The sequence below is a fragment of the Hippopotamus amphibius genome, chromosome 7 (genome assembly GCF_030028045.1).
Source record: "Hippopotamus amphibius kiboko isolate mHipAmp2 chromosome 7, mHipAmp2.hap2, whole genome shotgun sequence".
Lineage (NCBI taxonomy): Eukaryota > Metazoa > Chordata > Mammalia > Artiodactyla > Hippopotamidae > Hippopotamus > Hippopotamus amphibius.
In genome coordinates this window covers 126,308,307-126,332,662 of record NC_080192.1, presented here as the reverse complement: position 1 = coordinate 126,332,662, position 24,356 = coordinate 126,308,307, and the positions used below count along the sequence as shown (strand labels likewise).

At 37.4% G+C, this 24,356-nt stretch overlaps 1 protein-coding gene and 3 non-coding genes across 5 annotated transcripts in view; all 4 read left to right on the top strand.

Annotated features, from left to right (window-relative positions):
* The window catches only part of WDR43 (WD repeat domain 43), a 44,555-nt gene that overhangs the window by 9,255 nt on the left and 10,944 nt on the right, over positions 1–24,356 (top strand). For both annotated transcript variants that reach the window (XR_009054616.1, XM_057741043.1), the window contains exons 3-11: positions 2,438–2,559; positions 7,544–7,664; positions 8,444–8,583; positions 11,642–11,744; positions 12,355–12,419; positions 14,364–14,535; positions 16,069–16,155; positions 17,098–17,229; positions 18,526–18,654. Coding sequence is in view for 1 of the 2 variants with exons in the window: in XM_057741043.1 (XP_057597026.1) it covers positions 2,438–2,559; positions 7,544–7,664; positions 8,444–8,583; positions 11,642–11,744; positions 12,355–12,419; positions 14,364–14,535; positions 16,069–16,155; positions 17,098–17,229; positions 18,526–18,654 (1,071 nt within the window). In the remaining variant the exon portion in view is untranslated. The remainder of the gene's footprint in view (positions 1–2,437; positions 2,560–7,543; positions 7,665–8,443; positions 8,584–11,641; positions 11,745–12,354; positions 12,420–14,363; positions 14,536–16,068; positions 16,156–17,097; positions 17,230–18,525; positions 18,655–24,356) is intronic.
* Positions 8,071–8,155, top strand: LOC130857920 (small nucleolar RNA SNORD53/SNORD92). Its single transcript, XR_009054916.1, has one exon. It is a non-coding gene; the product is annotated as a small nucleolar RNA SNORD53/SNORD92 (small nucleolar RNA).
* On the top strand, positions 16,679–16,756 carry LOC130857918 (small nucleolar RNA SNORD53/SNORD92). The gene has a single exon (XR_009054914.1). It is a non-coding gene; the product is annotated as a small nucleolar RNA SNORD53/SNORD92 (small nucleolar RNA).
* Positions 17,420–17,495, top strand: LOC130857919 (small nucleolar RNA SNORD53/SNORD92). The gene has a single exon (XR_009054915.1). It is a non-coding gene; the product is annotated as a small nucleolar RNA SNORD53/SNORD92 (small nucleolar RNA).

Genomic DNA, 24,356 nt, shown 5'->3' with positions numbered 1-24,356 from the left:
AATGGTACTGATGAACTCAGTGACAAGAACAAGGAAGCAGATACAGAGAATGGACTGGAGAACTCGAGGTATGGGAGGGGGCGGGGGGTGAAGGGGAAACTGAGAAGAAGCGAGAGAGTAGCACAGACATATATATACTACCAACTGTAAAATAGTCAGTGGGAAGTTGTTGTATGACAAAGGGAGTCCAACTCGAGGATGGAAGATGCCTTAGAGGACTGGGGCAGGGAGGGTGGGGGGGACTCGAGGGGGGGGCGTCAAGGAAGGGAGGGAATATGGGGATATGTGTATAAAAACAGTTGATTGAACCTGGTGTACCCCCCCAAAAAAAAATAATTAAAAAAAAATAATAATATACAACTGAAAAAAAATTAAAGCATTCAGAGGTGTATGTAAAGGAAATCTCCCTTTATTCCTCCCTCCTTTCCAAGTTGAGTGTGGTCCTCATGCGGGCTTTTACCCCACTATAGTTTGGGTCCTGTCCTTTGATTTGGTCAGTCTTCTGTCGTCAGCAGGTACCTAGTATCTGGGGCACTGTGATAGCTGCTTTGCTCAGTTACTGTGGCTGCAGACATGATGCTGATGGAGCCTAGAACTCCTTTTTCAGATCATTTTGATACCTCACAGGATTATATATAAATCTTTAACACGGAATGAGTTTATTAGAAAGGAACCAAGAGGGTCAGGGCAAGGAGTGTTGGGATGATGTGGTGACATAGAAAGGGACAAGGCTTTGGAACTAGTCTGTCCTGAGGTTGAATCCTTCTAGTTATATGCTCAAGGATAAGTAATTTAACTTCTCATCTCTTCAGTATTATATAATTTACCTTGTGTGACCTTATCGAGATTTAGACATAATTATATATTGAAAGTGCCTGGTGTAGTGCCTGGCATGTAATTGGTATTGAGTAAATGTTTGTTGAATGAGTAATTAATGAATGAGTGGACAGATGCTAGACTGCTTTCCAAGCAATGTATGATAGTGGAGTTTCACTGTAATCTTACCAGGGTGGATATTATAATGCTAAACAAATTGGTAGATGAACAGACTGAAAATGTTACTTTGTTTTGCTTTGTATCTCTTGGGTTACTAACTTCAAAATTTTTAAAGTTTTCCTAATTTTTGCTATGGAATTTATCTGTTCATATCCTTTGTTCAGTTTTTGTGTATGTGTGTGGCTATAATGTAGGACTAGTTCTTTGAGTAGATAGCTGATAGGAAGGAAGGAAGGTAACTGAACCTAACATTTTAAAGTATTTTTCTTTTGAGGTGGGAGCAATCTGTATGATAGAAGTAGTGATTTTGGGACTTCCCTGGTGGTGCAATGGTTAAGAATCCGCCTGTCAGTGCAGGGGACACAGGTTCGAGCCTTGGTCTGGGAAGATCCCACATGCGGCGGAGCAACTAAGCCCGTGAAGCACAACTACTGACCCCATGTGCCACAATTACTGAAGCTTGCGCACCTAGAGCCTGTGCTCCGCAACAAGAGAAGTCACTGCAGGGGAAACCCATGCACCTCAATGAAGAGTAGCCCCTGCTCACTGCAGCTAGACAAACTGCGTGCAGCAACAAAGACCCAACACAGCCATAAATAAATAGATAGATAGATAGATAGATAGATAGAAGTAGTGATTTTGAGTTTTAACTTTTATGCTTAGCTTAGATGTGTACACAGTGGTGATTCGTTGTATGTATATTTAATTAATGTGAATTCAGATGGAAAGAGTAAAAACAATAATTGCTCACAGTGTAGGTGATTTATCGCCTTATTCTGCTGAATGAGCTTGTCCTGGAACATGTGTGAGACGGGAGACTTGAATTTGCTCTTTCTGGGTTGATGACTCCATTCCTGTGTGTGTCTGAGTGAGTGAGCATCTTGCTATGCTGAGTATGTTTAAAATTTCATTCATGTGGTATGAGCTGTAACACACGGAGACATTTAGTATGAAAGAGTGATTTTTAAAATTGAGAGATAGTTTTGGTACTATTTTACAAAGGGATTTTCAAGGATAGTTTTGACTAGACATGATTTTTACCGTAAGTGTTGACTCTAAACCCTTTAAGGTTTGAGTTTACTAGTTCACTCAAGTGTCCCAAACTTTTTGCCACTGTCCATGAAGTATTTTATCATGCTTAGTGCTGGCATTCCTGTCAAAAGCTGGTGGTATTTAGGACTACTATCCCTTGACTTATGTAGAAGTATGTTTTTACAGCAGAGGAAAGTTAACATTTGATAAAGTTATGGCAGATTTATCTCATTTTTGATGCTGCAAATGAATAGATGCATTTTAGTTAGGTTAATGGGTAGGCTTTTTTAGTTAGGTTAAGGCCTAACATTTTAGTTAAGTGTTTAGTAATGATTCTAGGGTGCATATTATCATATTATATCAGATGAGCTTTATTTTTTTTTCTTTTAATTTTTTTAAAAATCTGCAGAGTGGTGGACATGACAACAAAGTCAATTGCATACAGTGGCATCAAGACAATGGCTGTTTGTATAGTTGTTCAGATGATAAACATATTGTGGAATGGAACACACAGACGTGCAAAGTAAAGTGGTGAGTAACATTGATGGTTTTGGGCTTACTTGGTTACTGTTTGGGAATGCATTAGAGTTTGACAGATCAAGGCTATATTCTTGATATAAGTAAAGCTTGATATTGGACACAGTGGGGAATGTAGACACTAGTAAGGTTATAGACTGTTCTCAAGGAACTTTTAATCAAATTGGACAGGGAAGATTTTAATACATAAAAGTTACCGAATGATGGTACAAGAGTGAAATAGCTGCACAAGAGATGCCATAAGGTAGCAAGTAATTACTGGTCAAATGAGTAGAGTAGTGTTGGGAAGACCTGGTAGAGAAGGAGTGATTTCAGTTGGGTCTTCTAGGAGAGGTAAGATTTGGAAAGAAGAGGATGGGAGGATCCTTTTGAGGGTGGGGAAAGGAAGGTGGGGTAGGAATGTGGCAGGAGCAAAGGAAAGTGACAGATTTACTTGGAACCGAGTAGAGGAATTAAGAGGAGGGCCATACTGGGGAATAATGGCTGGTAGAAGATATGAGCCAGAGTATCTTCTGGCCTTAAGTATCGTAGATAAAAATCTCAGACAATCTTCTAATTCAAGCACATAATCCTGTGATTGACTGCTTAGTGGATGCTCAGTGAATGTGAACTGTTGAATGTGGTTGAACTTATGTGGATGAGGATTCTCAGGAGGATAATGATGTCCATGGTCTTACAGCGGTTAAGTGGCAGGGGAGTTCTTGAATTCTGGTGTAGTGTTTTTCTACTATACTAAAACTACTTCTGTGGAGTTTTAGATTCTATTTGATAAGTAGGAGACCCTGAAGGTGGGTGTCTTGGGAACTGAGTAACAAAAATAATGCTTTAGGAAGAAAATCTGCTAGCACCGTGTAAGTTATATGGGAAGGAGTTAGTTCAAAGGCAGAGAAGCTAGATCCTGGGTGGTGGTTGTAATAGTCAGGGTGTAGGATGGTAAGAGTGGGAAGGAAGAATGGGAAAGATAACAACTAAGAAGGATCTTGGGTAGGATTGGAGGGGAAGGTGCTACTGAGTGAAGAAAGGAGTTAAATAAAATGTAACTAAGTTTTCAGCTTTCTGAACTTAATTAGGTGTCTAGTGGTGCAGTTAATAGAAATTCAGAAGAGGGAAGTGGTTTTAAAGTTTTTAAGCAAATTGAATTTGAAATAACACATGAAAGGCAAGACCCAGCAGAAGGGGTGGTGACAGAGACTTGGAATTTTAAGGAGTGTTTGGGGCTGAAGGTGCAGAGAGTAAGTCATCTGCCTCGAGGTTCAGTAAGTGTGTTCCATTTACCCTTGGTAGTAGTTTCCATACTCATTTCATGGTTTTAAAGAGATACCTGTGGAGATTCTCATCCACTAGGTCAGGGGTGGGGCCCATGCAACTGTACTTCTAAATGCTGTCTGGATGAGAGCTCACCAAGCCAGGTCTTTCACATAGGGACCAATAATGTTCAAGGCACTGTTCAGCATGTTATACACAGTATTGTATTTGTAACACTGCGAGGTGGTCTTCATCCCTGTTTTACAGTTAAGAAAATAGGTTGAATCAGAGCCCGAGCTTTCATCCAAACTGTGCTGCCTCATACAGTATTGTGTTTCCAGTTTCATTCTTGGCATTCTTACACTATAGTTAATTGATTTTATTTTCCATTTTAAGTATTATCTGCCGATTTCCTACTATGGAAGATGAGGATTTAGCTCTTAGCTTCTACCTTTTTCTGTCCCCATTTTCCCAATATTGTAGTGTCACACTTTGATTAAGCAGTATTCATTGTTCACATTATGCCTCCTTAAATATTGTTACAAATGAGACTTGGACTGTACTGTTTATATTATCTTTTGGCCCAAAATTTTGCTTTTCTTAGGGTTTATAAATGCTTTATTGTTCATTTGCTTAGTTTTGTATATTCCTGTCGTTAGTTCAGTCTCATTCCTGCAGTAGTGTAAATCTCATTTATTTCCAGACACATCAGTTAATCAGTTATTTAATCTTTGGAGGCTTCCGTCCAGTTTTATTTAGTTCTTGAAGGACTTCTCTGCCTTCTTCCAGTGATTATCCTGAGATTTCCTTTCATCATCTTGAAAATTCTCTTGTCAGATGGAGCCTCTGTTTCCTGGGTCCCATTTTTCTCTTTGTTGGTTTATTCCTTCTTTTTAGTGACACACACAAATTGGTGGCTTCCTGGAAGACAAGCAAAATCTCAATGAATTTACTATCCGTGTCTTCCAGTGTCTATTCTGTCCTCACAGTTGATTGGTAATTTGAGGATACAGACTTTTGGGTTGGAAATAATTTCCCTCAGGATTTTGAAGCATTGGTTCATTGGTTTTTTAGCTTTCATTGTTAACTATTCTTATATTCTAAAATATCCTGTGCTTTTTTTTTTTTTTTTCTTTAGTCAGTGAATTACGTTGGCAGTTGAGGGACCATTTAGCCTGAGAATTCATGTTCTTCATTCTTCTTGTACTGTGTATTTGATAATTTCATTCCCTCTCTTTCCTTTGATCTTTCTCTTATACTACATACTGTTATTTAGATGTTGCATCTCCTGGACTAATCCTTTAAGTTTCTTACTTTATTCTCATTTTCCCTCTTGTCTTTTTCTTCTGTTACCTCGGAAATTGCTTCAGTTTCACCTTCTAAATCTTGTATTGAATTTTTAAGTTTCTCTAACTAAATTTTTAACTTCTGGGAGCTATTTTTTGTTCTTTGAATATTTCTCTTTCTGTTGCATCATGTTTCTTTCATGCGTATAATATTTTCTAACTCTGAAGATATTATAGGATTTAAAGGTTTTACTTTTCATCATCTCCCTCTTGAGGATGTGTTTTGATTTTTGTTTGATTTTGGTTTCTTTCCTGTTAAAGGCATTCTTCAAGTGACTGGAGATTCTTGGCTACCTGTTGTTTTTTGAAAATGAAACGTTAAAAAGCTTATTGGAAGGCCAGTGTGGCTGTATGGCTCAGTTGCTGGGCTTCATTTGTAGAGTGATTGGGAGGCCTTCAGTGTCAGGGTGTGTGAGTCATTCCTCTGGAACCAGTCACATTTCCCAGAGAGGAATCTTCTGATCTAGTGCTTTTCAAGCTTTAATGTGCATATATGTTACTTGTGTTTACAGATCTCATTCAGTAGGTCTAGGCTGGGGCCTGGGAATTCTAACAAGTTCCCAGGTTCTGCTGATGGAGGAGGGTTACACAACTTGCAAAGCTCTTAATGGGGAGGGGGCGGGGTGTGGTGGTGGTATTAGCTCTTTGCGGGCCTTTTCTGTGCTCAGTGGTGAAGTGGATTGCGGAAGCTTGTCAGGATCGTGAAGCTTGTCAGGATTGTGATCATGTCTTTTTTTAAAAGTATCAGTCAGTGAGTAGATGTTGAATAAGGAATATAGGGAGTGTTGAAGCTGTGGAAATTGGTGAGAAATTGTCAAGAATGTTAGCAACCAGTGAGGGTAAAGGAAAAGTTCTCATACATTATTGTTGCATTTCCTTGGTTATTGGTGAGGTTGGGTGTTTTCATGTTTATTGACAAGTATTTCTTCTATGATTTACTGGTTTATATATCCCTTGTCTATTTTTATTTTGAGGTTTTTTTTTTTTTTAACTCAAGAAGGAGTTCTTTCTTGAATATAAAGAGCTGTGTATGTTTTCTGAGTATTAATCCTTTGCCTATATATTTTTGATATTTTTTCTCTTAGCTTTTTGCTTTTAATTTTATGAATTATTTTGTGGTACAGAAGTTTTATTTAATTAAATTTGATTGTTTTTTTCCTCTGTGATTCCTTGTTTGTAATTGCTTTGGAAGGCTATGACTAACCCCAGGATTATAAAAACATTCTCATAAGTATTTTTTTTAATTATTTTTATTGGCTGTGTTGGGTTTTCGTTGCTGCACATGGACTTTCTTTAGTTGTGGCGAGCGGGGGCTACTTTTCGTTGCAATGCAAGGGCTTCTCATTGCAGTGGCTTCTCTTGTTGTGGAGCACGGGCTCTAGGTGTGTGGGCTTCAGTAGTTGTGGCACTCAGGCTTAGTAGTTGTGGCTCGTGGGCTCTAGAGTGCAGGCTCAGTAGTTGTGGTGCACGGGCTTAGTTGCTCCGCGACATGTGGGATCTTCCTGGACCAGGGCTGGAACCCGTGTCCCCTGCATTGGCAGGTGGATTCTTAACAACTGTGCCACCAGGGAAGTCCTCAAAGTATTTTTTTAATACTTATTTTTAGTCAGTTAGTTTTGGTTTTAAACTTATTAAGTTTAGTGTGTGTGTAATATAAGATAGGAATCTAGTTTTGTTTTTCCAAATGAGTAATTTGACATATTCCAATGTAACTGATAGAGCAATATGTTTTCTTCCACTTTTGAATTAACCCTTTTTGGTAAGAAGATTGCTACTGTTATTTCTTAATTTTATAAGTGAATAGCCAAGCCAAGCTCCTTGTTTTTTATGGAAGCGTTAATGTATGCAACAGAGTCTGCAAAGACTCTTGCTGCTAATCATATTTGTGGTATTAGAAAAGAATCATCTATACCTAATTTATTTCACTGTATCAGATGGGGGCATATCTGTGTGGATTTGGGATAGAAATAACCTTTTTGTACTGTAGGTTGAGGGATCATCTGTGTTGCTAAGTAAATTAAATGCTCAACCTTCCAGAAAATGCAGGAACTATGGAGGGGATAAGGATGGGTTTGCAGAGGTCCAGCCAGCATGGTAGTTTCCTGGGCATTAACAGAATCCACCTCATGGATCACAGGTTACACAACTACCCATTTTACATTCTTTTAACTCTTATTCACACATTTCCTGGTGCCTCTTGAGATTCTCTGTTCTATTGGGGAGGCATTACTTTGGTGATATGTCCAAGGTTGGTTACATGAGTCAAGATTTTAGGGAATGCAGTTTGGCATAGAACCTTGTGTGATGTTTTTTTAATACCTGGTTTGCTTTTTTGTTTTCTTTTTGCTCCCCATTCATTGAGATGTTTTTATTTCTTTTCAATGCAGCAAATGGAAAGGTGATAACAGCAGTGTCAGTTCCCTGTGTATCAGCCCAGATGGAAAGATGTTGCTTTCAGCTGGTCGAACAATCAAACTATGGGTTTTGGAGACCAAAGAAGTCTACAGAGTGAGTGAATCAAATTAGTTGTAAGCATAACAGTTGTCTAGAGTAAGTATGGAGAAAGGCAGAAGTCTGAGCCATAGAATATTGTTTTAAGAATGCAGATTTGTTATTTTCAAGCATACGAAATAGTAGGATTAATAGATAAAAGTTAGCCTCCAAATCTGTTAAATAGATTAGACATGCCCATTTCATGTGCATTGGAAGAATGAATATAAATGGAAAATGAAATGAGTGGAAATTTGAATTAAATATCTTTACTCTGTTCAGTAATAATTATAATAATGTAATTATATAATTATATAATAATGATAGTATTTCTAGCTTGCATCCAGCATTTGGTATACTTATAGTATTTAACTGGAGATATAGAATTACATTTTGAGTGTGCTCAGGGGTTACTGAACTTTTGGTGCTGTGATGATGCCTTAAAATTGTGGTTTCGACTCACTGAGAGTAACATGAGGACCTACAATTCCTTGGCTGTGTCTGAGCACCCAAGCACCCCTTTTTAAATGGATAGAATGAAGTGAATCTTTAACGCAAAAATGGGAGAAGTAAATATTGTGGGATAGGGTCATGGGAGTTGGAAGGGACAGCTTTAATGTTCAGTTTTTTTTGGATAGAGTTTTAAAGTGAGAGGAATGTGGCACAAATAACCTCAGTAGTCTGGAGCTCTGATTTCAGATATGTATCATGTATATTGTTGATGATACATGTGAACTTTTAATTTTTGTTACTGCTTTATATCCATCCTCTCCTAAATGAGATTTAACTTTCTCTAGCACTTCACGGGACATGCGACGCCGGTTTCATCACTTACGTTCACTACTATCAGACCTCCTAATGAGAGCCAACCCTTTGATGGAATTACAGGTCTTTATTTCTTATCTGGAGCAGTACATGACCGGTTACTTAATGTCTGGTATGTAGTCTTTTGGATTTGGGGGGCGACACTGCCTTGAAAAAATCAGTTACAGCTTTTATGGTTAATATAAATGATGAATATGAGATTTGCTTTATTGTATTTAATGTTAGATTTACATTGACTTGTAATGAGGAATTGAGCCTGCCTAAAAATCAGATCTTTATGAGAAAAATTTAAGAGCATTACATAATAGAACTTGTTTAGAGGTACAGTGGGCTGAATGTTTTTGTGACAGGGCAATTTAAAAATCTTTTTAAAAAATTTTTTAGGAAAATCTCTGATTTTGTTGAAAGAGATGACTACTGGGTTAGTGCGGTAATGTCTACTTGCTGATGATTTACTGCAGTCATTAAATTCTTTGGCTCTGTCTGATAATTCCCAGTAGCCTTTCCTTGCAGTGGTTGCTGTCACTCATTACCTTTGAAGCTACTTTTGAAAGTAAAAATTACTTTGTTATTAGTCATCAAAAGTTTTTAAGTTTAAAAAATATAAGAAACATCTTGGATTTTATAACATCATATGATGGTGAAATTAACTTTTTTTCTTTTCCTTGCTGTTCATGGACAGAATAAGTAGAGATTTAATAAATAGTTTCTTGGGACTTCCTAGGTGGCACAGTGGTTAAGAATCCGCCTGCCAATGCGGAGGACATGGCTTCGATCCCTGCTCCAGGAAGATCCGACATGCTGCAGAGCAACTAGGCCCATGTACCTTAAAAAAAAAAAAATAGAAGTAGTTTCTCATCCTAGCGATCAATTAGTTGAGCATGCTCTTGACCATATAAAATTACTGTAAATTTATACCAAATAATACTCAGAAATGAGACTCATCAAGTATGTATTTCTTAAAGTAGTTGTGGGGGGAAAGGTTCATGAGGCATAATGTGGACCTCTGTTCACCTCCAAGCTGTCAGCTTAGTTCCTAATTATGCTTCTCTTGATCAAATTGTGCTGGTTTTCTGTCCTGTGTCTCATTTTTGAGGAGTGCCTGTTGGAGTATCTTCTTTTAGTTCTAGAGGGCTTATCACTAACATAAGAAATTAGTAATGCCAAAGAAGTTAAAATCTGCCACCAAAATCTCCTGACATTACTGAGGTGCTTCAGTCTTGAATGCCTCACCTTTGGCTCCTGAGACTAGGGGTCTACTCTTAGGGACACCCCACAGCCTTGTTGACATGTTTGGGATATTGCAGATAAAGTTGTTACGGACATTTCTATACAAGTCTTTGTACAGACATATGATTCATTTCTCTTGGGTAACTACCTAGGAGTATAATGACTGGATCATATGATAAGTGTGTATTTAACTTTTTAAGAAACTGCCAAATTTTTTCCAGTGTTTGCACCATTTTACATTCCCACCAGCTGTGTGTAAGAGCGCTAATTCCTTCACATCTTCACCAATACTTTATGGTTGTTTAATTTTAGCCATTCTAATAAGTGTGTAGTGGTGTCTCACTGTGGTTTTGTGTTTTTCTAATGGCTATTGATGTTGAGTCTTTTATGTACTTATTTGCTATCTAGGTATGTTCCTTGAGATAGTGTCTGTTCAAATATTTTGGCCTATTTTCTGTTGGTTTTTGTATTCTTACTGAGTTTTGAGAGTTCTGTGTATATTCTGAATATAAATCGATTATCAGGTATATGCTTTGCAAATATTTTCTTCTAGTCTGTGGCTTGTCTTTTTGAAGAGAAGTAGTTTTTAATTTTGATGAAGTGCAGATTATGTTTTGAAGTCTTTATTTAACCCAAGATCACAAAAGTGTTTTGGAAGTTTTTTAGTTTTAGGTCTTGCATTTATTTGATTCTGTGATCTGTTTTGAGTTAATTTGTATATATATTGCAAGGAATGGATTGGGGTTCATGAGGGGTTTTTTTTTGTTTTTTTCCCACATTATGGGTATCCAGTGGTCCCAGTACTATCTCCTGTGAATTGATGTCACATATATACACATCGAGTCAGTTTCCTGGTATTTGTAGTAGTCATGTTGTATAAAGTCCTCAAGAGCACTGATTCAGTGGTACTGAGCTGTTACTCCTTGGAGAAACACCAGGGTTTGGTTTCTGCAAGCCTCTGGTTACCACATTTTTGTCATCTAATTAATACATAACCTTGTTTTATGTGTGTCTATTTAAAGATACCTTATTTTATTTATACACATACACAAATATATAGCTGATTAACTTACGTCAGAACAGAGTTTATCAAACTCAGACATTTTCTCCGTAAGCATATGACAGCCTTTTTACTCTTAGGGACACTAGACTGCACTTGAGCATTATACTTGGGGGCTGCTTTAAACAATGAAATCACTAAGCAAAAGCACAAAAGCAAAAAGTGTGGCACTAAATAGGCTGTGAAAAGAATACTTAGTATGAAGGCTGAAATGAAAAGGCAGAGCATGGCCTTGTTAAACCTCATGAGTGTTGGGCTGCTCATATTCTTCACTGCTTTGTGTATACCTGTTAAAGACCATGGAATCACCACAAATATTGATTTTGGGGTCTACAAATTTTAGCAAGTAGGCAATTCTCAAATAAGGAATCAGCAGATAATGCGGATCATTTATCTATTTCTGGACTCTGTTTTCTCAGTATTGCTATGATGTTAATTCTCCTCATATGAATCTAGAGATTCAATATGAACCCAGTCAAAATCCCAGCAATCTGATTTTAAAATTCAGATGGAAAGGCAAAGCGCATAGAATAGCCAAGATGACTTTGAAAAAGAAAAAGTTGGAAGACTCACTTCAAAACTTGCAAAGCTACGTGATCAAAACATTTGGCATTGCCATCAAGATAGACAAATAGGTTAATGGGAGAGGACGTTGCTCATTGTTTAAATCTGCCACAAATGCATGAATCCTTTCTCTTTTCCCACACAGCTGTGTTACATGGTAGTGACACAAATGCTTCCCTTATTTTGATCTTTAATTACCTTATTTAGTTTTCAAAAGATGAAAATGCTATTGGGAACTGATTGCTGTAAATCCCTTTACATGTTTGCTCTTTTTTTTTTAATGTCTTACTGTCTAATCATTGGTTTTGTTATGTAGGCAGGTCCGGTCAGAAAACAAAGAAAAGAATGCAGTGATGTCTTTTACAGTTACAGATGAACCTGTCTATATTGACTTGACTTTGTCAGAAAACAAGGAAGAGGTAAGTGGCTCATTTTTTTGAGAATTTGTTTTTGGACTTCACAGATACTATGAGGGTGAGTCAAAGATTATCCGCACTCTGGTTATATTAAAACTTCTATACATTTTACGGCCAGAGTATGGATAATTTTTGACTCATCCTTGTATTTTTAAAATCAGGGTTTTGATGATTTGATGACTCAGGAAAGAGAGAATGAAATAAAACAAAAATCTTAGAGTGTTCGAAGTAACCATTGGATTCTGTGTTGAGTGCTCATAAGGGGAGAGGACAGGTTGCAGTGGCGTTTTCAGTAATCCTGACACATGGGCCTGCCGGTTCCCCGTTGTCAGCCAATGCAGTTAGTTGTCGACTTAGCTCCTCTGACTTCCACGTTGTGTTCTCACGGACTGTGCTGTCTTCTTAGCCTAACTTATTTATATGCTTGACAACTACTTGAATTGTTATTTTGATGGCAATGATTATTTTTAAATTCAAGAGTTGTACTACCTTACTGTTCTGGTTTATCTCTAGTTATTTGAAGGGTGGAGAGGGTAGTTGAATTTTCATAAGTAATTATTAGAGTAGACTAAAGTATATTACCTTTTAGAATAATGTTACATTTTTCTTTTAGCCTGTCAAGTTAGCTGTTGTTTGCAGAGATGGTCAAGTTCATCTTTTTGAACACATATTAAATGGGTAAGAAGTTTCTCAAATCAGAAATTTATTTTCCTTCCCTGACTTGCTATTTATTTATACTCCCACCTCAGTATTCTTTGCTTTATGTTACTTTTCAGTTAGATTGTTCCGAAAACCTTCTCAATTCATATGACTACATACATTTCCAGTGAGAACTCAAATTTTATTTTAAAAGAAATTGCTTCAGTAGGAAAGCCTGACTTGTGAACTTTGTGAAGCCTTAATTTCTGACTGTGATAGTGTTTCCCTTTGTCACACATTTGTGAATCAGTGAATGCTTGTGTTTTGGTGGACAGAGGGGAGTGTTGCTGGTATGGTGTATGGTTGTCTTAGAGCAGGGGTCAGCATATTATGGCCTGCAGGCACATTCATTAGGGACCATATGTGCCGCCGCCCCCCCCCCCCCCCCCCCCCAATGAAAATATTTCCTATCTGGCCCTTTATAGAAAAGTTTGTCAACTCTTATCATGTGCTATAAATATAAACATGGTCTGAGTCTCAGTCATGTGCATAATTATGTTAAACTTTAAAATGCTTTCAACTTTTTATTGTCAGTTGGTACCCTTCCTTTTACAGTTCTAGTATGGGATTATGAAAGTAGTATACACTTATTTTAAAACATTCAGGATGCATGGACAATTGATTATAAAACCCAAATTTCCCTCCATTGCGTTCCACTCCCTAGAAGTAACTGTTGACATTTTGATGTGTAGCACTTGAGGCCTTTATTTACATAATCATATGTGTACATGGAATGTATAATTGAGGGCCGAGAAGTAGTGGGCCGTGGTAAGGACTTGGAGTGTTTCTCCTTGAGCAGTAGTAAGCTGTTGAAGGATTTTCAACTAAGGATTGATGGGGTGTGACCTAAGTTTTAAGACATTAAGTTTTAAGTCATTCTGTCTGATTTGAAGAGAATAGACCATAGATGGGTAAAGTCCAAAGCAGAGGCCAAAAATGCTGGATAGAGATGATTGTGGAGTCGGGAAACTAGGAAGAGTGAGTTGAAAAGATAGTGGGGTACTTACAGTTGGGATTATGGAGTGTGTGTACTTACTAGCGATAAGATGTCTGTGGGGTGAGGAGTGTGTGGCTGAGGTACAGGGAAGGAACAAGATTGTTGGAGGTAGAAGGCTAAGGAACTGAGAGGGCAGGATGTCAGAAGGATCATCGGACTGCATGCTGTATATGGAAATCACTAGAAAAGGAATTCCTCAGCAGAATTGTTGGACAGAATAGCAATGAGGCACTCACATCTTTTAAGAAATGCCGAATAACCCAGAGGCCATTGGATGACAGCAGGAGGAGAACGTAGCTGGTAGCTGGTGACGACAATTTCAGAGGTTTTAGAGGTGGTGGAGGGAGAGACTACTTGTCTTGAAGTGTTAGTGAAGAACAAGGAGCATACTTACATCATGGCCAAGGGTCCTGACACAGGGATGTGGGGAGGGCTGCCGAGGCAAGCAGCCTGGAGCAAGGTGAGGAGAGCTCTTAGAGAAGAAGTGGAGGATCTATTTTTGTTTGTATTTTGCTAATGGTTTTGCTGCTGAAACTGTGTTGCAGAGGTCATGGTGAGGCTTCAAGGGTTGGAGGCCATTAGAGATGGGGCTGATTAGAGTAGGGCATGGACAGAGCCATTTGGGGCTGAAGCTTAGGGTGGTGAGAGAGCACATGGGAGCTTGGGGCCTTTTGTGGGGGTCGACAGAGTGGGATAGAAGAGCAGGTGTGCCTCAAGGCAGGTTTTGGTGGTGAGATCTTGAATGTTGGAAGGGTGGGGATAGATGAAGTCTTGCCAGGAATACTAGTGCTCTGGGGACACTGGTCACTCCTGATGGTGACGTGGAGGCCAGGGAAGGGTCACATTTCATGATTTGATGCCAACTGCAAAGAATTAATGTGAGATGCTATTTTACATTTTCTAATCTAATTTTTTTCCATTTCTAGATACTGCAAAAAGCCTTTGACTTCAAACTGCACAATTCAGATAGCAACACCAGGGAAAGGCAAGAAATCGACACCAAAACCCATCCCTATTCTAGCAGCTGGTTTTTGCTCAGAGAAAATGTCATTGTTGCTTGTATATGGCAATTGGTTTCAGCCCACCATTGAGCGAGTGGTACGTAGATGTTCCTCTGGAGTAAAGCAATGCAACGTCAACATGTCTCTGAAAGAGAATGATTTTAAAATGGTATATTGGTCTGCTTATTGGAATACTTAAGAAGATATCATATATTTCCCCTTAACTGAAGGACCTTTCACTGGGTGATTTATTTTAATTTGTGAGAACTCTGTGTATGGTTGGTCCTTGAACAACACAGTTTTGAACTGCGTGGGTCCACTTATACACGGATTTTCAATAGTAAATACTATAGTACTGCACCATCCAAGGTTGTTGAATCCACAGATGCAGAACTATGGATATCTTATGAGTAAATTATAAGTGGATTTTCAACTGCTCGTAACCCCTGCATTGTTCAAGGGCCAACTATGTAATTTTACTTAACCCAGTATGTCCAAAATATCATTTTTAATGCTTAGTCAATATAAAACATTATTTGAGATATTTTACTCCTCTTCTTCCTTTGTTTGGTTTTATGTCTTTGAAATCTGGTATGTTTTTCACTTACAAGCACATCTCAATTTGGACTAGCCACATTTCAAGTGTTCGGTAGCCACAGTGCTCAGTTACCCAAAAGATAGATCTTAATAAGAGATCCCTTAGTAATGGCACACATTGAATATTCTAAGTGGAAATATAGTGGGTGGGGCAGTGATTTATGTTTTTTGGTTACAGAAGTTTCTTTGGAGACTTTTGTTGAGTTATTATGAGCATGTCTAATAGGTGAGACTATGAGAGGAATACGTCTTGCCCAAGCAACCTCTTGTTGAGTCTGTTTAAAAATACTTTTAAAAAAATGTAATACGTGGATATGGTGTGATTAAAAAGGGGAGAGAAGTGTTAAGCAGTAAATATAAGTCTCCTTACCATATGTGGATCCCTTAACCCCACTCTCCGGATGCAGCCGGTTTCCTGTATGCTTTGTGTCCTTCCAGATATCGCTTGATTATGTGGGTATAGAGAATTTCCTATAACTTTAAAGCCTTATAGCTATCTGTGTACTTTGCTGCATCTCACTCCCCCCGCCAAGCCCCTGGCATTTACCACCATATCAGGACATAGAGCTCTACCTTAGAGCATCGTATTCATCAGCGGTGGTTTGCTTTGACCAGCTTGTGGAAGGGTAGCAGTAGGACATTTTAGGGTAGGACCAGTCTTTTTTTTTTAGCACAGATTCTTTACAAGGGTGATGAGCTGATAATGTTTTCTTTAAAATCTGTTACATTTTAAATGTCAGTCTTTTAAAACTGCACATGTGAAAAATTTTAAGCAGTTCATAACTGAAGAAAGTAAACATTATGCCTAATATCTTCAGAGTTTACCCATTTTCCTCAGATGCCATCAGTCTGAATGGTCATCAGTCTTAGTGACCAGGAGTTTTCTATGGAAGCCTTCTATACTTTTTTGTATTTTATAAAAATGCACACGTCGACATTTCATTTTCACTTTATTCTTACTTCCAGTTACTTTGTTTGACACTCTTTTTCCCCCCCCTCCACTCCCTGTTCCCCTTTAAAATTCTATTCCCAGGCTTTAAATTCCAAAGAACCTCATATGTGTTTAGTAAGAGATATTTCAAACTGCTGGGCCCCAAAAGTAGAAACAGCTATAACAAAGGTGAGTGCATTACATCTTAGAAGTTAAGAAAAAAGATATTTGAGTGAATTGAATCATTCTGTAATATTATGTTTAGACTTTTAATATCCTCTTTATGATCTTGTCTTAACAAATTTTGTATGATTGGGTTTTAGATATCAAGATTGTAAAACTTTATTCATTTCTGTGCTCTTGATTTGTTGAATAAATGAGTGAATAGGTGACTAGAAGGTGAAGACCTTGAATTTATTTAATTCTCCTCCAACCCCTCCCCCCTGCTGCTCCCCAGTGCAGGATCACTGAGTAAATATTAGTATCAAATTTATCAAATTATTTTATCAATTTCTATTCTTAAAGGGGCATAACTTTGTTGAGAGGAATGCTGTATTTCAGGGTCGAATAAAACCTAAATCCATGATGGGGCTGGAATTAAATACCGTATATTATAAGAGCATTATTGTGATACTTTATGTTGAATATAATGTGGCATCTACATGTAGACATCATATGTTTGGCAGTCTAGTGAGAAAAGGAAAGCCAAGATGTGCTATGATGACATCCATATGGTTTCGCTTCTGGCTGAGTTTCAGAGATGACACCTTTCTCTTGGCTGTCTGAGCATTTCTGGCAAAGATCAGTTATTGGAGGTAGTCGTAAAATGTACAGCTTCACTCTTTAGCATTTTTAAGTTAACATGTCACTGTGTAATCTGTAGATTTTGCTTTTCTTGGTTCTTACTCTTACATGGTGTTGAAAGCTTTAAAACCGTGAATGTTCAGATTATACTTAAATGCCAATGTTAAGTTAAAATGTATTTTTAATTCATATCCTATTGAGTTAGTTACATTAAGTTTTTCCGTAGAAAACCCTTTTAAAAGCTGTTAGTTTTCTCATTGGGGATAAATCTTTTAAGGACTAAGACATAATTTCCTTTGTCACACCCTTACTATTCCTGTTTAACAGGTGAGAACACCAGTGGTTAATTCTGAAGCAAAAGTTCTGGTGCCTGGGATACCTGGTCATCATGCAGCTGTCAAGCCTGCTCCTCCACAGACTGAGGAAGTAGAGAACAAGAGGAAATTAGGAGGAAATGAGGTAATACAGTCATTCTGACCATTTTTGAGTTTGCAGTTTAAGATTACTTGGGAGATTCTAACAGATTGGATGGAGCCAAAGTTGAAACTTCAGAAACTGGAGAGGACAAAACTTATTAACTAAATAGGGTGTTCTTCTGGCCATTTGTTCATTGTTAGCTGGATAAGGTAATTGTAGATTAAGCCAGGACTTGCTGTGATGATTTTCATTGGGTTTCGCATGTTGCTGAGTTCCAGTGATGTCTCATCTCTTGGCTGTCTGAGCATTCCTGGCTGGTTTTAGTGCTAGTTAGTCTTTAAAAGTGATCGTCATTATAACCTCTTAAAGCGCTTACAAATATCATTTTTTTCTTAACTTATAAAACCTTCTTGTGGTTACTGTTCTTGTCTATGAAAAGTCCTCCTTTTCGTCTTCCATTCACTTGTCACTCTTGTCTAATAATCTAGAATTTTAACTGTTTTATCATTTGAGAAAGAATGTTTCTTTATCTGATTTTATATGTCTTGCTTTATTGGGGGTGGAGGTGGAGATAATATTGCTGTTTGGAAAAATTATTCCTCAATAACATATCTATATTTAAAAATAAGGCGCCAGCTTTCTCTAGCTTGGCCTAGATCCAACCCTTTAATTTCTTTCTACCTTTTTAATGTTTTTTATAAAACATAACCCAAACAGGAAGCTTTACCAAAGCATATCTGTTTGCTTTGGTAGTAACAGAACATTTATATTTTGATTGAGTTACTGAGGGGCTGGCAGAACGTGGTTGTTAGATTTGCTTTCATAAGGAATGGGTTACGTATAAGTGAGTTTTTGTATGGCAAATAAAGAGAGAAATAGGAAGACATAAATTTGGGGGGAGAACATAACTGTCTTTATGCTCTTTGGATAATATTTGTTAGCAAAAGATCTGAGGTTGATGGCAAGGGATAATTATAGAAGGGGAAGCTTTTGTGATTATAGGTCTTTTCTTGTGCTTTAGTAATCAAATGCCAGATCCTTGTCTTTTTTGAATCTTTGTATAGAGGGGTTTTTATGAATTAACTTTTAAATTGTGCTTTTCAGTTGTCTTTTTCACCAGAATCTGGACTTGGATTGCAGATATTACACTTGTCTACAACATTGGCTTTATGGTGATGAGATTCTATTGGAATGAGAAAGAGCATATTTGTGTTTTTCAGTGTTGAGGTGTGAATCAGTCAGTGCTTTTTGTCTTCTGAGACGTAAGCACAAAGTAATTTGACCAAATTACTTAACTATTGTCTGGTGTAACATTAACTAGTCATTTCTGTTCCGTAGGTTAGCATTGAAGAACGTCTGGGAGCACTGGATATAGATGCAAAAAAGAAGGATGACCTTCCACAGACAAATAGTTTTCCAGTTCTCCTCACACAGGGCTTAGAGAGTAATGATTTTGAAATGCTAAATGTAAGTATTATGGCAGTTTTTAAATGAATTAAGATGGTTAATTTTTCTTAGAAAGTGATGGAGAGCACATTTACAGATGAATAGTCATGTTATATAGCTGTCTTGAATTTAATGTTTTGTGAGTTCAGTCAAATAAATATCACTTGGTGGCACTATACAGACAGTCACCAACCTACAAAGGGATTGTATTGAATTATTTTGAACCTGGAATGCATTTTCTCATAGAAATATTGTTGTGAATTGTTATTAGGTTCTTAGGCTTTAGTTCACAAAAGCCTTTATAAACATTGTGTAGCTGAATTATAATACTCAGCATTCTAGATCACAATTTATATTTTTTTCTGTAGGAAAATGCGTTCCTGAGTTTTTACTCTGGATTCCAGAAACTTATTTCCCCCTGGCCGTGAGAGGGGGCGGTGAGGTGGAACCTTGGCAATGGATAGGAGGTTTGGGGGAAAAATTCAAGAGGGTTGGGGGTATATAAAAGGGAGGCGCTGATGATTTCTGTGTTTGTAAGTTGGTGACTGCTTGTATGACGTTGCTTAATTTGGTCCTTTTAAATTCCAGAATTCGAAAGTGGTCTGTGGAGAAAATTTAAGTGTAAATAATTGGACTTAAGCAGTGCCTGATCAGATCAAAGCAGTTTATATTTGCTAAGTGCATTTATTCTTAGTGACTCTTAGTGATATTGTGGTGCCACTTAGTATAGGTGTGACTTTAATATGCAGCCTGTGAATAATGTCTCTCTGATTTATATTTTGTTCTAAATGGGAATATCTTAATTTTTGTGTTTAAGGTGATTTTGTAAAATGGGGGGAGGGGGTGGACCAGGCATATCTAAAGACATAAATTACTTTTAAAATAGTTTGTGAGTGTACGTATTTTGGGAGGTCGATTTTAGTTTAACATGGCATAGAAACCTAAGTGAGGATTTGGTGAGAAATAAGCTATAGAAAACAATTGATAGTGTTTTTAAAATACAATTTATCTGCCATCATTGCTTACTTAACTGTGCTTTAAAAACGTCTTCAGTAGTACAAGTGAATCAGTTATCGTTTTGTTTTTAAAGAACATTTCAAAACATTTAATAGTACAGTGGGCCACCATGAACCTATCACCCAGTTTCAAAAATTATCAACACTAACCAGTATCTATTATTTTATCTGTTTGCCCACATCCTTCCCCAGGTAATAGTGAAACAAATTTCAGACCTATTATTTATTTCATTCACTAATAAATCCCTTTTCAACTCTGACGACAGCAGTTCCTTTTAAAAACATAATCACAGTCCATTATCACACCTAAAAAAGTGAACAGTGAACCTTAAAAGCATCACATATCCAGTTAATATTTACCTTTCGCTGATTGTCTTGTAAAGTGTTTTTGTTTGTTTGCTTTCTTCAAAACTGGATCCTAACAAAGTCTACACTATATTTGGTGGATGTTCCTTTTCTGTCTTTTGCAATTTGGGGAAGCTAGGTTATTTGCCCTAAAGAGATTTCACATTCTGGATTTTGCATCCTGCAAAAATCCGTTTTATTGTGTCATTTAACCCAGCATGTATCATTTAATGTAGTTCTTGTCTATCGTATTTCCTGTACAATGATAGTTGGATCTAGAAGCTTGAAGAGATTAGATTAGAATCATCTGGCACTCCAAACGTGGCAGTATGTACTTGTGTCACATATCATAGAGTTGTTGAGAGGGTAAATGAAATAATGTTTATGAAAGCACTTCTTAAGTTGTAGAGAATTGTACATGTAAGACCTTTTCATTATTAAGGATTTTGAGGTGATACATTGTGTTGTAGAAGTCAATAACCTTAAATAAAAACTAGAGACTTCCTAGGTGGCGCAGTGGTTAAGAATCTGTCTGCCAATGCAAGGGACACAGGTTTGAGACCTGCTCTGGGAAGATCACACGTGCTGTGGAGCAACTAAGCCCATGAGCCACAGCTATTGAGCCCGTGTGCCACAACTATTGAAGCCCATGCGTCTAGAGCCTGTGCTCCGCAACAAGAGAAGCTACTGCAGTGAGGAGCCTGTGCACCACAATGAAGAGTAGCATCTGCTCTCCACAACTAGAGAAAGCCCATATGCAGCAACGAAAGAAAGCCTGTATAGCAACGAAGACCCAACACAGCCAGTAAATTAATAAATTAATTAATTTAAAAAAAAAAAGGAAGAAAAACTAAAATATGGGAGTATTCTCATACTGTATTACCTGGCAGATCATGCATTCTAAAAAGAAAGAGGCAAGTAAAAAATAAAATCAAATATTTTTTCCCCTAGAAAGAGTGTTCCTCATTTCCAAAGGTACCTTCTGAGAATATGTGACAAAATAGTAGGAGGTCATTAAAAATAGGAATGAAAGAAGTAAGAGCAATGTGAGCAGTGCAACATGGGACCAAAAGTGAGGTGAAAAATCGCTACTGTAGAACACTTGACATTCAAATTTCTGGCTTTAGGACGGTGGCAGTTTGACCTAAAGAAATAGTCTATAGCTTATGCAAAAAAGAGGTGCTTAGTCTTTTGTGTAGTTCATGGCCCCCCTAGGAGTTAGATATTTTAAAATATTTTTTAAATTTTATTTTAAACAGCTCCATTTACTGTAGTACCAAAAATACCTAGGATAACTCTACAGAAGATGTTTCTACCTCTACACTAAAAATTACAAAAATTGAGAGAAATTAGCCAAGACCTAAGTAAGTAGAGATACAAATCATGTTCATGGTTGGAAGATTTAATATTGTTAAGATGAGGAATTCCCTCCCCAAATTAATCTATGTATCCAATACATTCTCAATTAAATTCCAGCAGCTACCTTTTAGAAATTCAATGGACATGAAATAACTAAAGTAATTATAGAATGAAGGGCAAAATTGGAGGACTTTGACTACCTGGTTTCAAGAAAAAGCTATAGTAATCAAGACAGTTTGGTATTAGTGAAAAAATAAATATAGATTAAGGAACCAAAATAGAGAGTCCAGAAATAGACCGCACGCAATTGGTTTTCGGTAAAGGTACTACTAAGTTGAATCAATTGGAAAAGTAAAGTCTTTTCAACAGTTGCAGTTGAATCAATTGAATATCCATATGGAAAAAAATGCACCTCAACTCTTCACATCTTATACAGAAGTCTACACAAAAATAGACCACAGACACAAATGTATAAACCAAACCTACAAAACTTCTAGAAGAAAATAGGAGGAAATGTTATGTAGATTTGCGTGGAGAAAGCCTTAGATTCATCACAAAAAATATGAAACAGTTAAGGAAAAATTGGTCATTTGAGTTTAATAAAAATTAAAAACTTTTCTCTTAAAATGACAGTTAATAGAATGAAAAGGCAGACCACAGGCTGGGAATAAAAAACCAACTCATATATCAAAGGGTTTATATCCAGAATTTACAAAGAACTTTTTTAACTCAATAGTGAGACTCAACTGAAATTAAAAACAATGGGTAAAGGTGTGAACAGATATTTCACATAAGAATTCCAGTGGCGGGCTTCCTAGGTGGCGCAGTGGTTAAGAATCCTACTGCCAGTGCAGGGGACACGGGTTCAATCCCTGCTCCAGGAAGATCCCACATGCCACGGAGCAACTAAGCCCATGTGCCACAACTACTGAGCCTGTGCTCTAGATCCCGTGAGCCACAACTATTGAGCCCATGTGCCGCAACTACTGAAGCCCACGTGCCTAGAGCCCGTGCTCCGCAACAAGAGAAGCCACAGCAGTGAGGAGCCCACACACTGCAAAGAAGAGTAGAGCCCGCTCACTGCAACTAGAGAAAGCCTGTGTGCAGCAACGAAGACCCAACACAACCACTAAATAAATAAATAAATTTATTTAAAAAAAAAAAAAGAATTCCAGTGGCCACTGAGTGCATGTAAAGGTCTTATACATCATTAATCATCACAAATGCGAAGTAAAACCACGAGATAACATTGCATACCCATTATAGATGATTAAAATTTAAAAGACAGGGCCATCTATTGGGGAGGATGTGGAGTAGCTGGAACTCTCCTGTCTTGCTGGTGGGAATGTAAAGTGGTATGCCTACTTTGGAAAACAGTTTGGCGATTTCTTAAAAGTTAAGGAAAAAAAAAAAAAACATGAAACACAGCAATATTTTTTGGAGTCTGTCTCCTAGATCTGTCTTTGCTTTATGGAAATAAAAGAGTAAAAAGCCCTTTGTGGTCTCAAATGAAAAAAAAAAAAAAAAAAAGTTAAGGACACATCTATGATAAGATCTTGCCATTCTACTCTTATGTGTTTACCAAGAGAATTAAAAACAAATGTTCATACAAAGGCTTGTACGTGAATGGTCATGGCAACCTTATTTTTAATAGCCCAAAACTGGAAAAACCCTCAACATATGAAGGGATAAATTGTTATCTAGCAATGTACGGAATATATTTGCTTCATCAGCAACATGGATGAATCTCAAAATTATGCTGTGAGAAAGAAGCCAGACAAGTACATACAGTTTGATTTCATTTATATAAAAATTCTAGAATATGCAAACCAATATGTAGTTCAGTGGTTGCCTGAGGCTGGAGTGGGGTGGGGTGGAAGGGAAGGATAGAATGTAAAGGGTCCAAGGAGACTTGAGGGTGATAAAATATTTATTATAGTGCTTGTTTCATGGGTAAATGTTTATATCAAGCTGATCAGATAGTACACTTTAAAGTTGCACTGTTACGTTTCAGTTATAATGCAGTGAAGTTGTAAAAGAAAAATCCCCTCTTCAGTATCATCTTGCTACATGTAGCTGTGGTTTATAGTCTTAACAGAAGTTAATAATGCTAACTCCTATTCATTATCATTTTGCTTGGTTTGGGATAACTTACTGTCTTTAGTGAGCATAAGAATTATCTGAGAGCTTGTTAACTTTTCCTGTCCTGCAGTTCGGAATAACTTCTAAATAGCTAAGCATTACATAGCATTATTTGCCTGTGACAGTTCTGGTTTACACCTCTTAACTTGGTGTAACAGCGACTCCTTTCATTCTCAGAAGTGTCCCAGTTTGGACAACAAATTATCTGATCACTTTACATTTAGAGCACTAGAGGATTTTACAAACCACATATTTTCCAGACCTTCAGCCCTACATTATGTTTCTTAACCAAGCTTTTAGTGTAAATAATGTGCAGCAGCAAGTTCAAGATTGTATTACTTGACCTGAAGTGCTACTATTCTACTGGGCCATTTAAGACAGTGAAGCCTGGTGGTTTGGTGAACATTCTGTGAAAATTGAGGACCTTAACAAAAAGAGACACAGACACAGAAAATGGATGTGTGGACACAGCGGGAAGGGGGAGTGGGATGAATTGGAAGATTATGATTGACATATAAGCACTACCATGTGTAAAATTGCTAGCTAGTGGAAACCTGCTTGTATAGCACAGGGAGCTCAGCTCAGTGCTGTGTGATGACCTTGTTGGGTGGGATGAGGGGGGAGGGAGAATATGTATACATACAGCTGATTCACTTCATTGTGCAGCAGAAACTAACACAACATTGTAAAGCAATTGTAGTCCAATTTTTTTAAAAAAGTATTTATAGACTAGTTCAGACATGTTCCCTGTAACTTGTACATGGTTGGAACTTTGTGATAACTGATTTATAATAGGTGATTTGAGGGTTATTTATTATCATCAGACACCTTGTGAATTATTAAGTTCTCAACATATTTTGT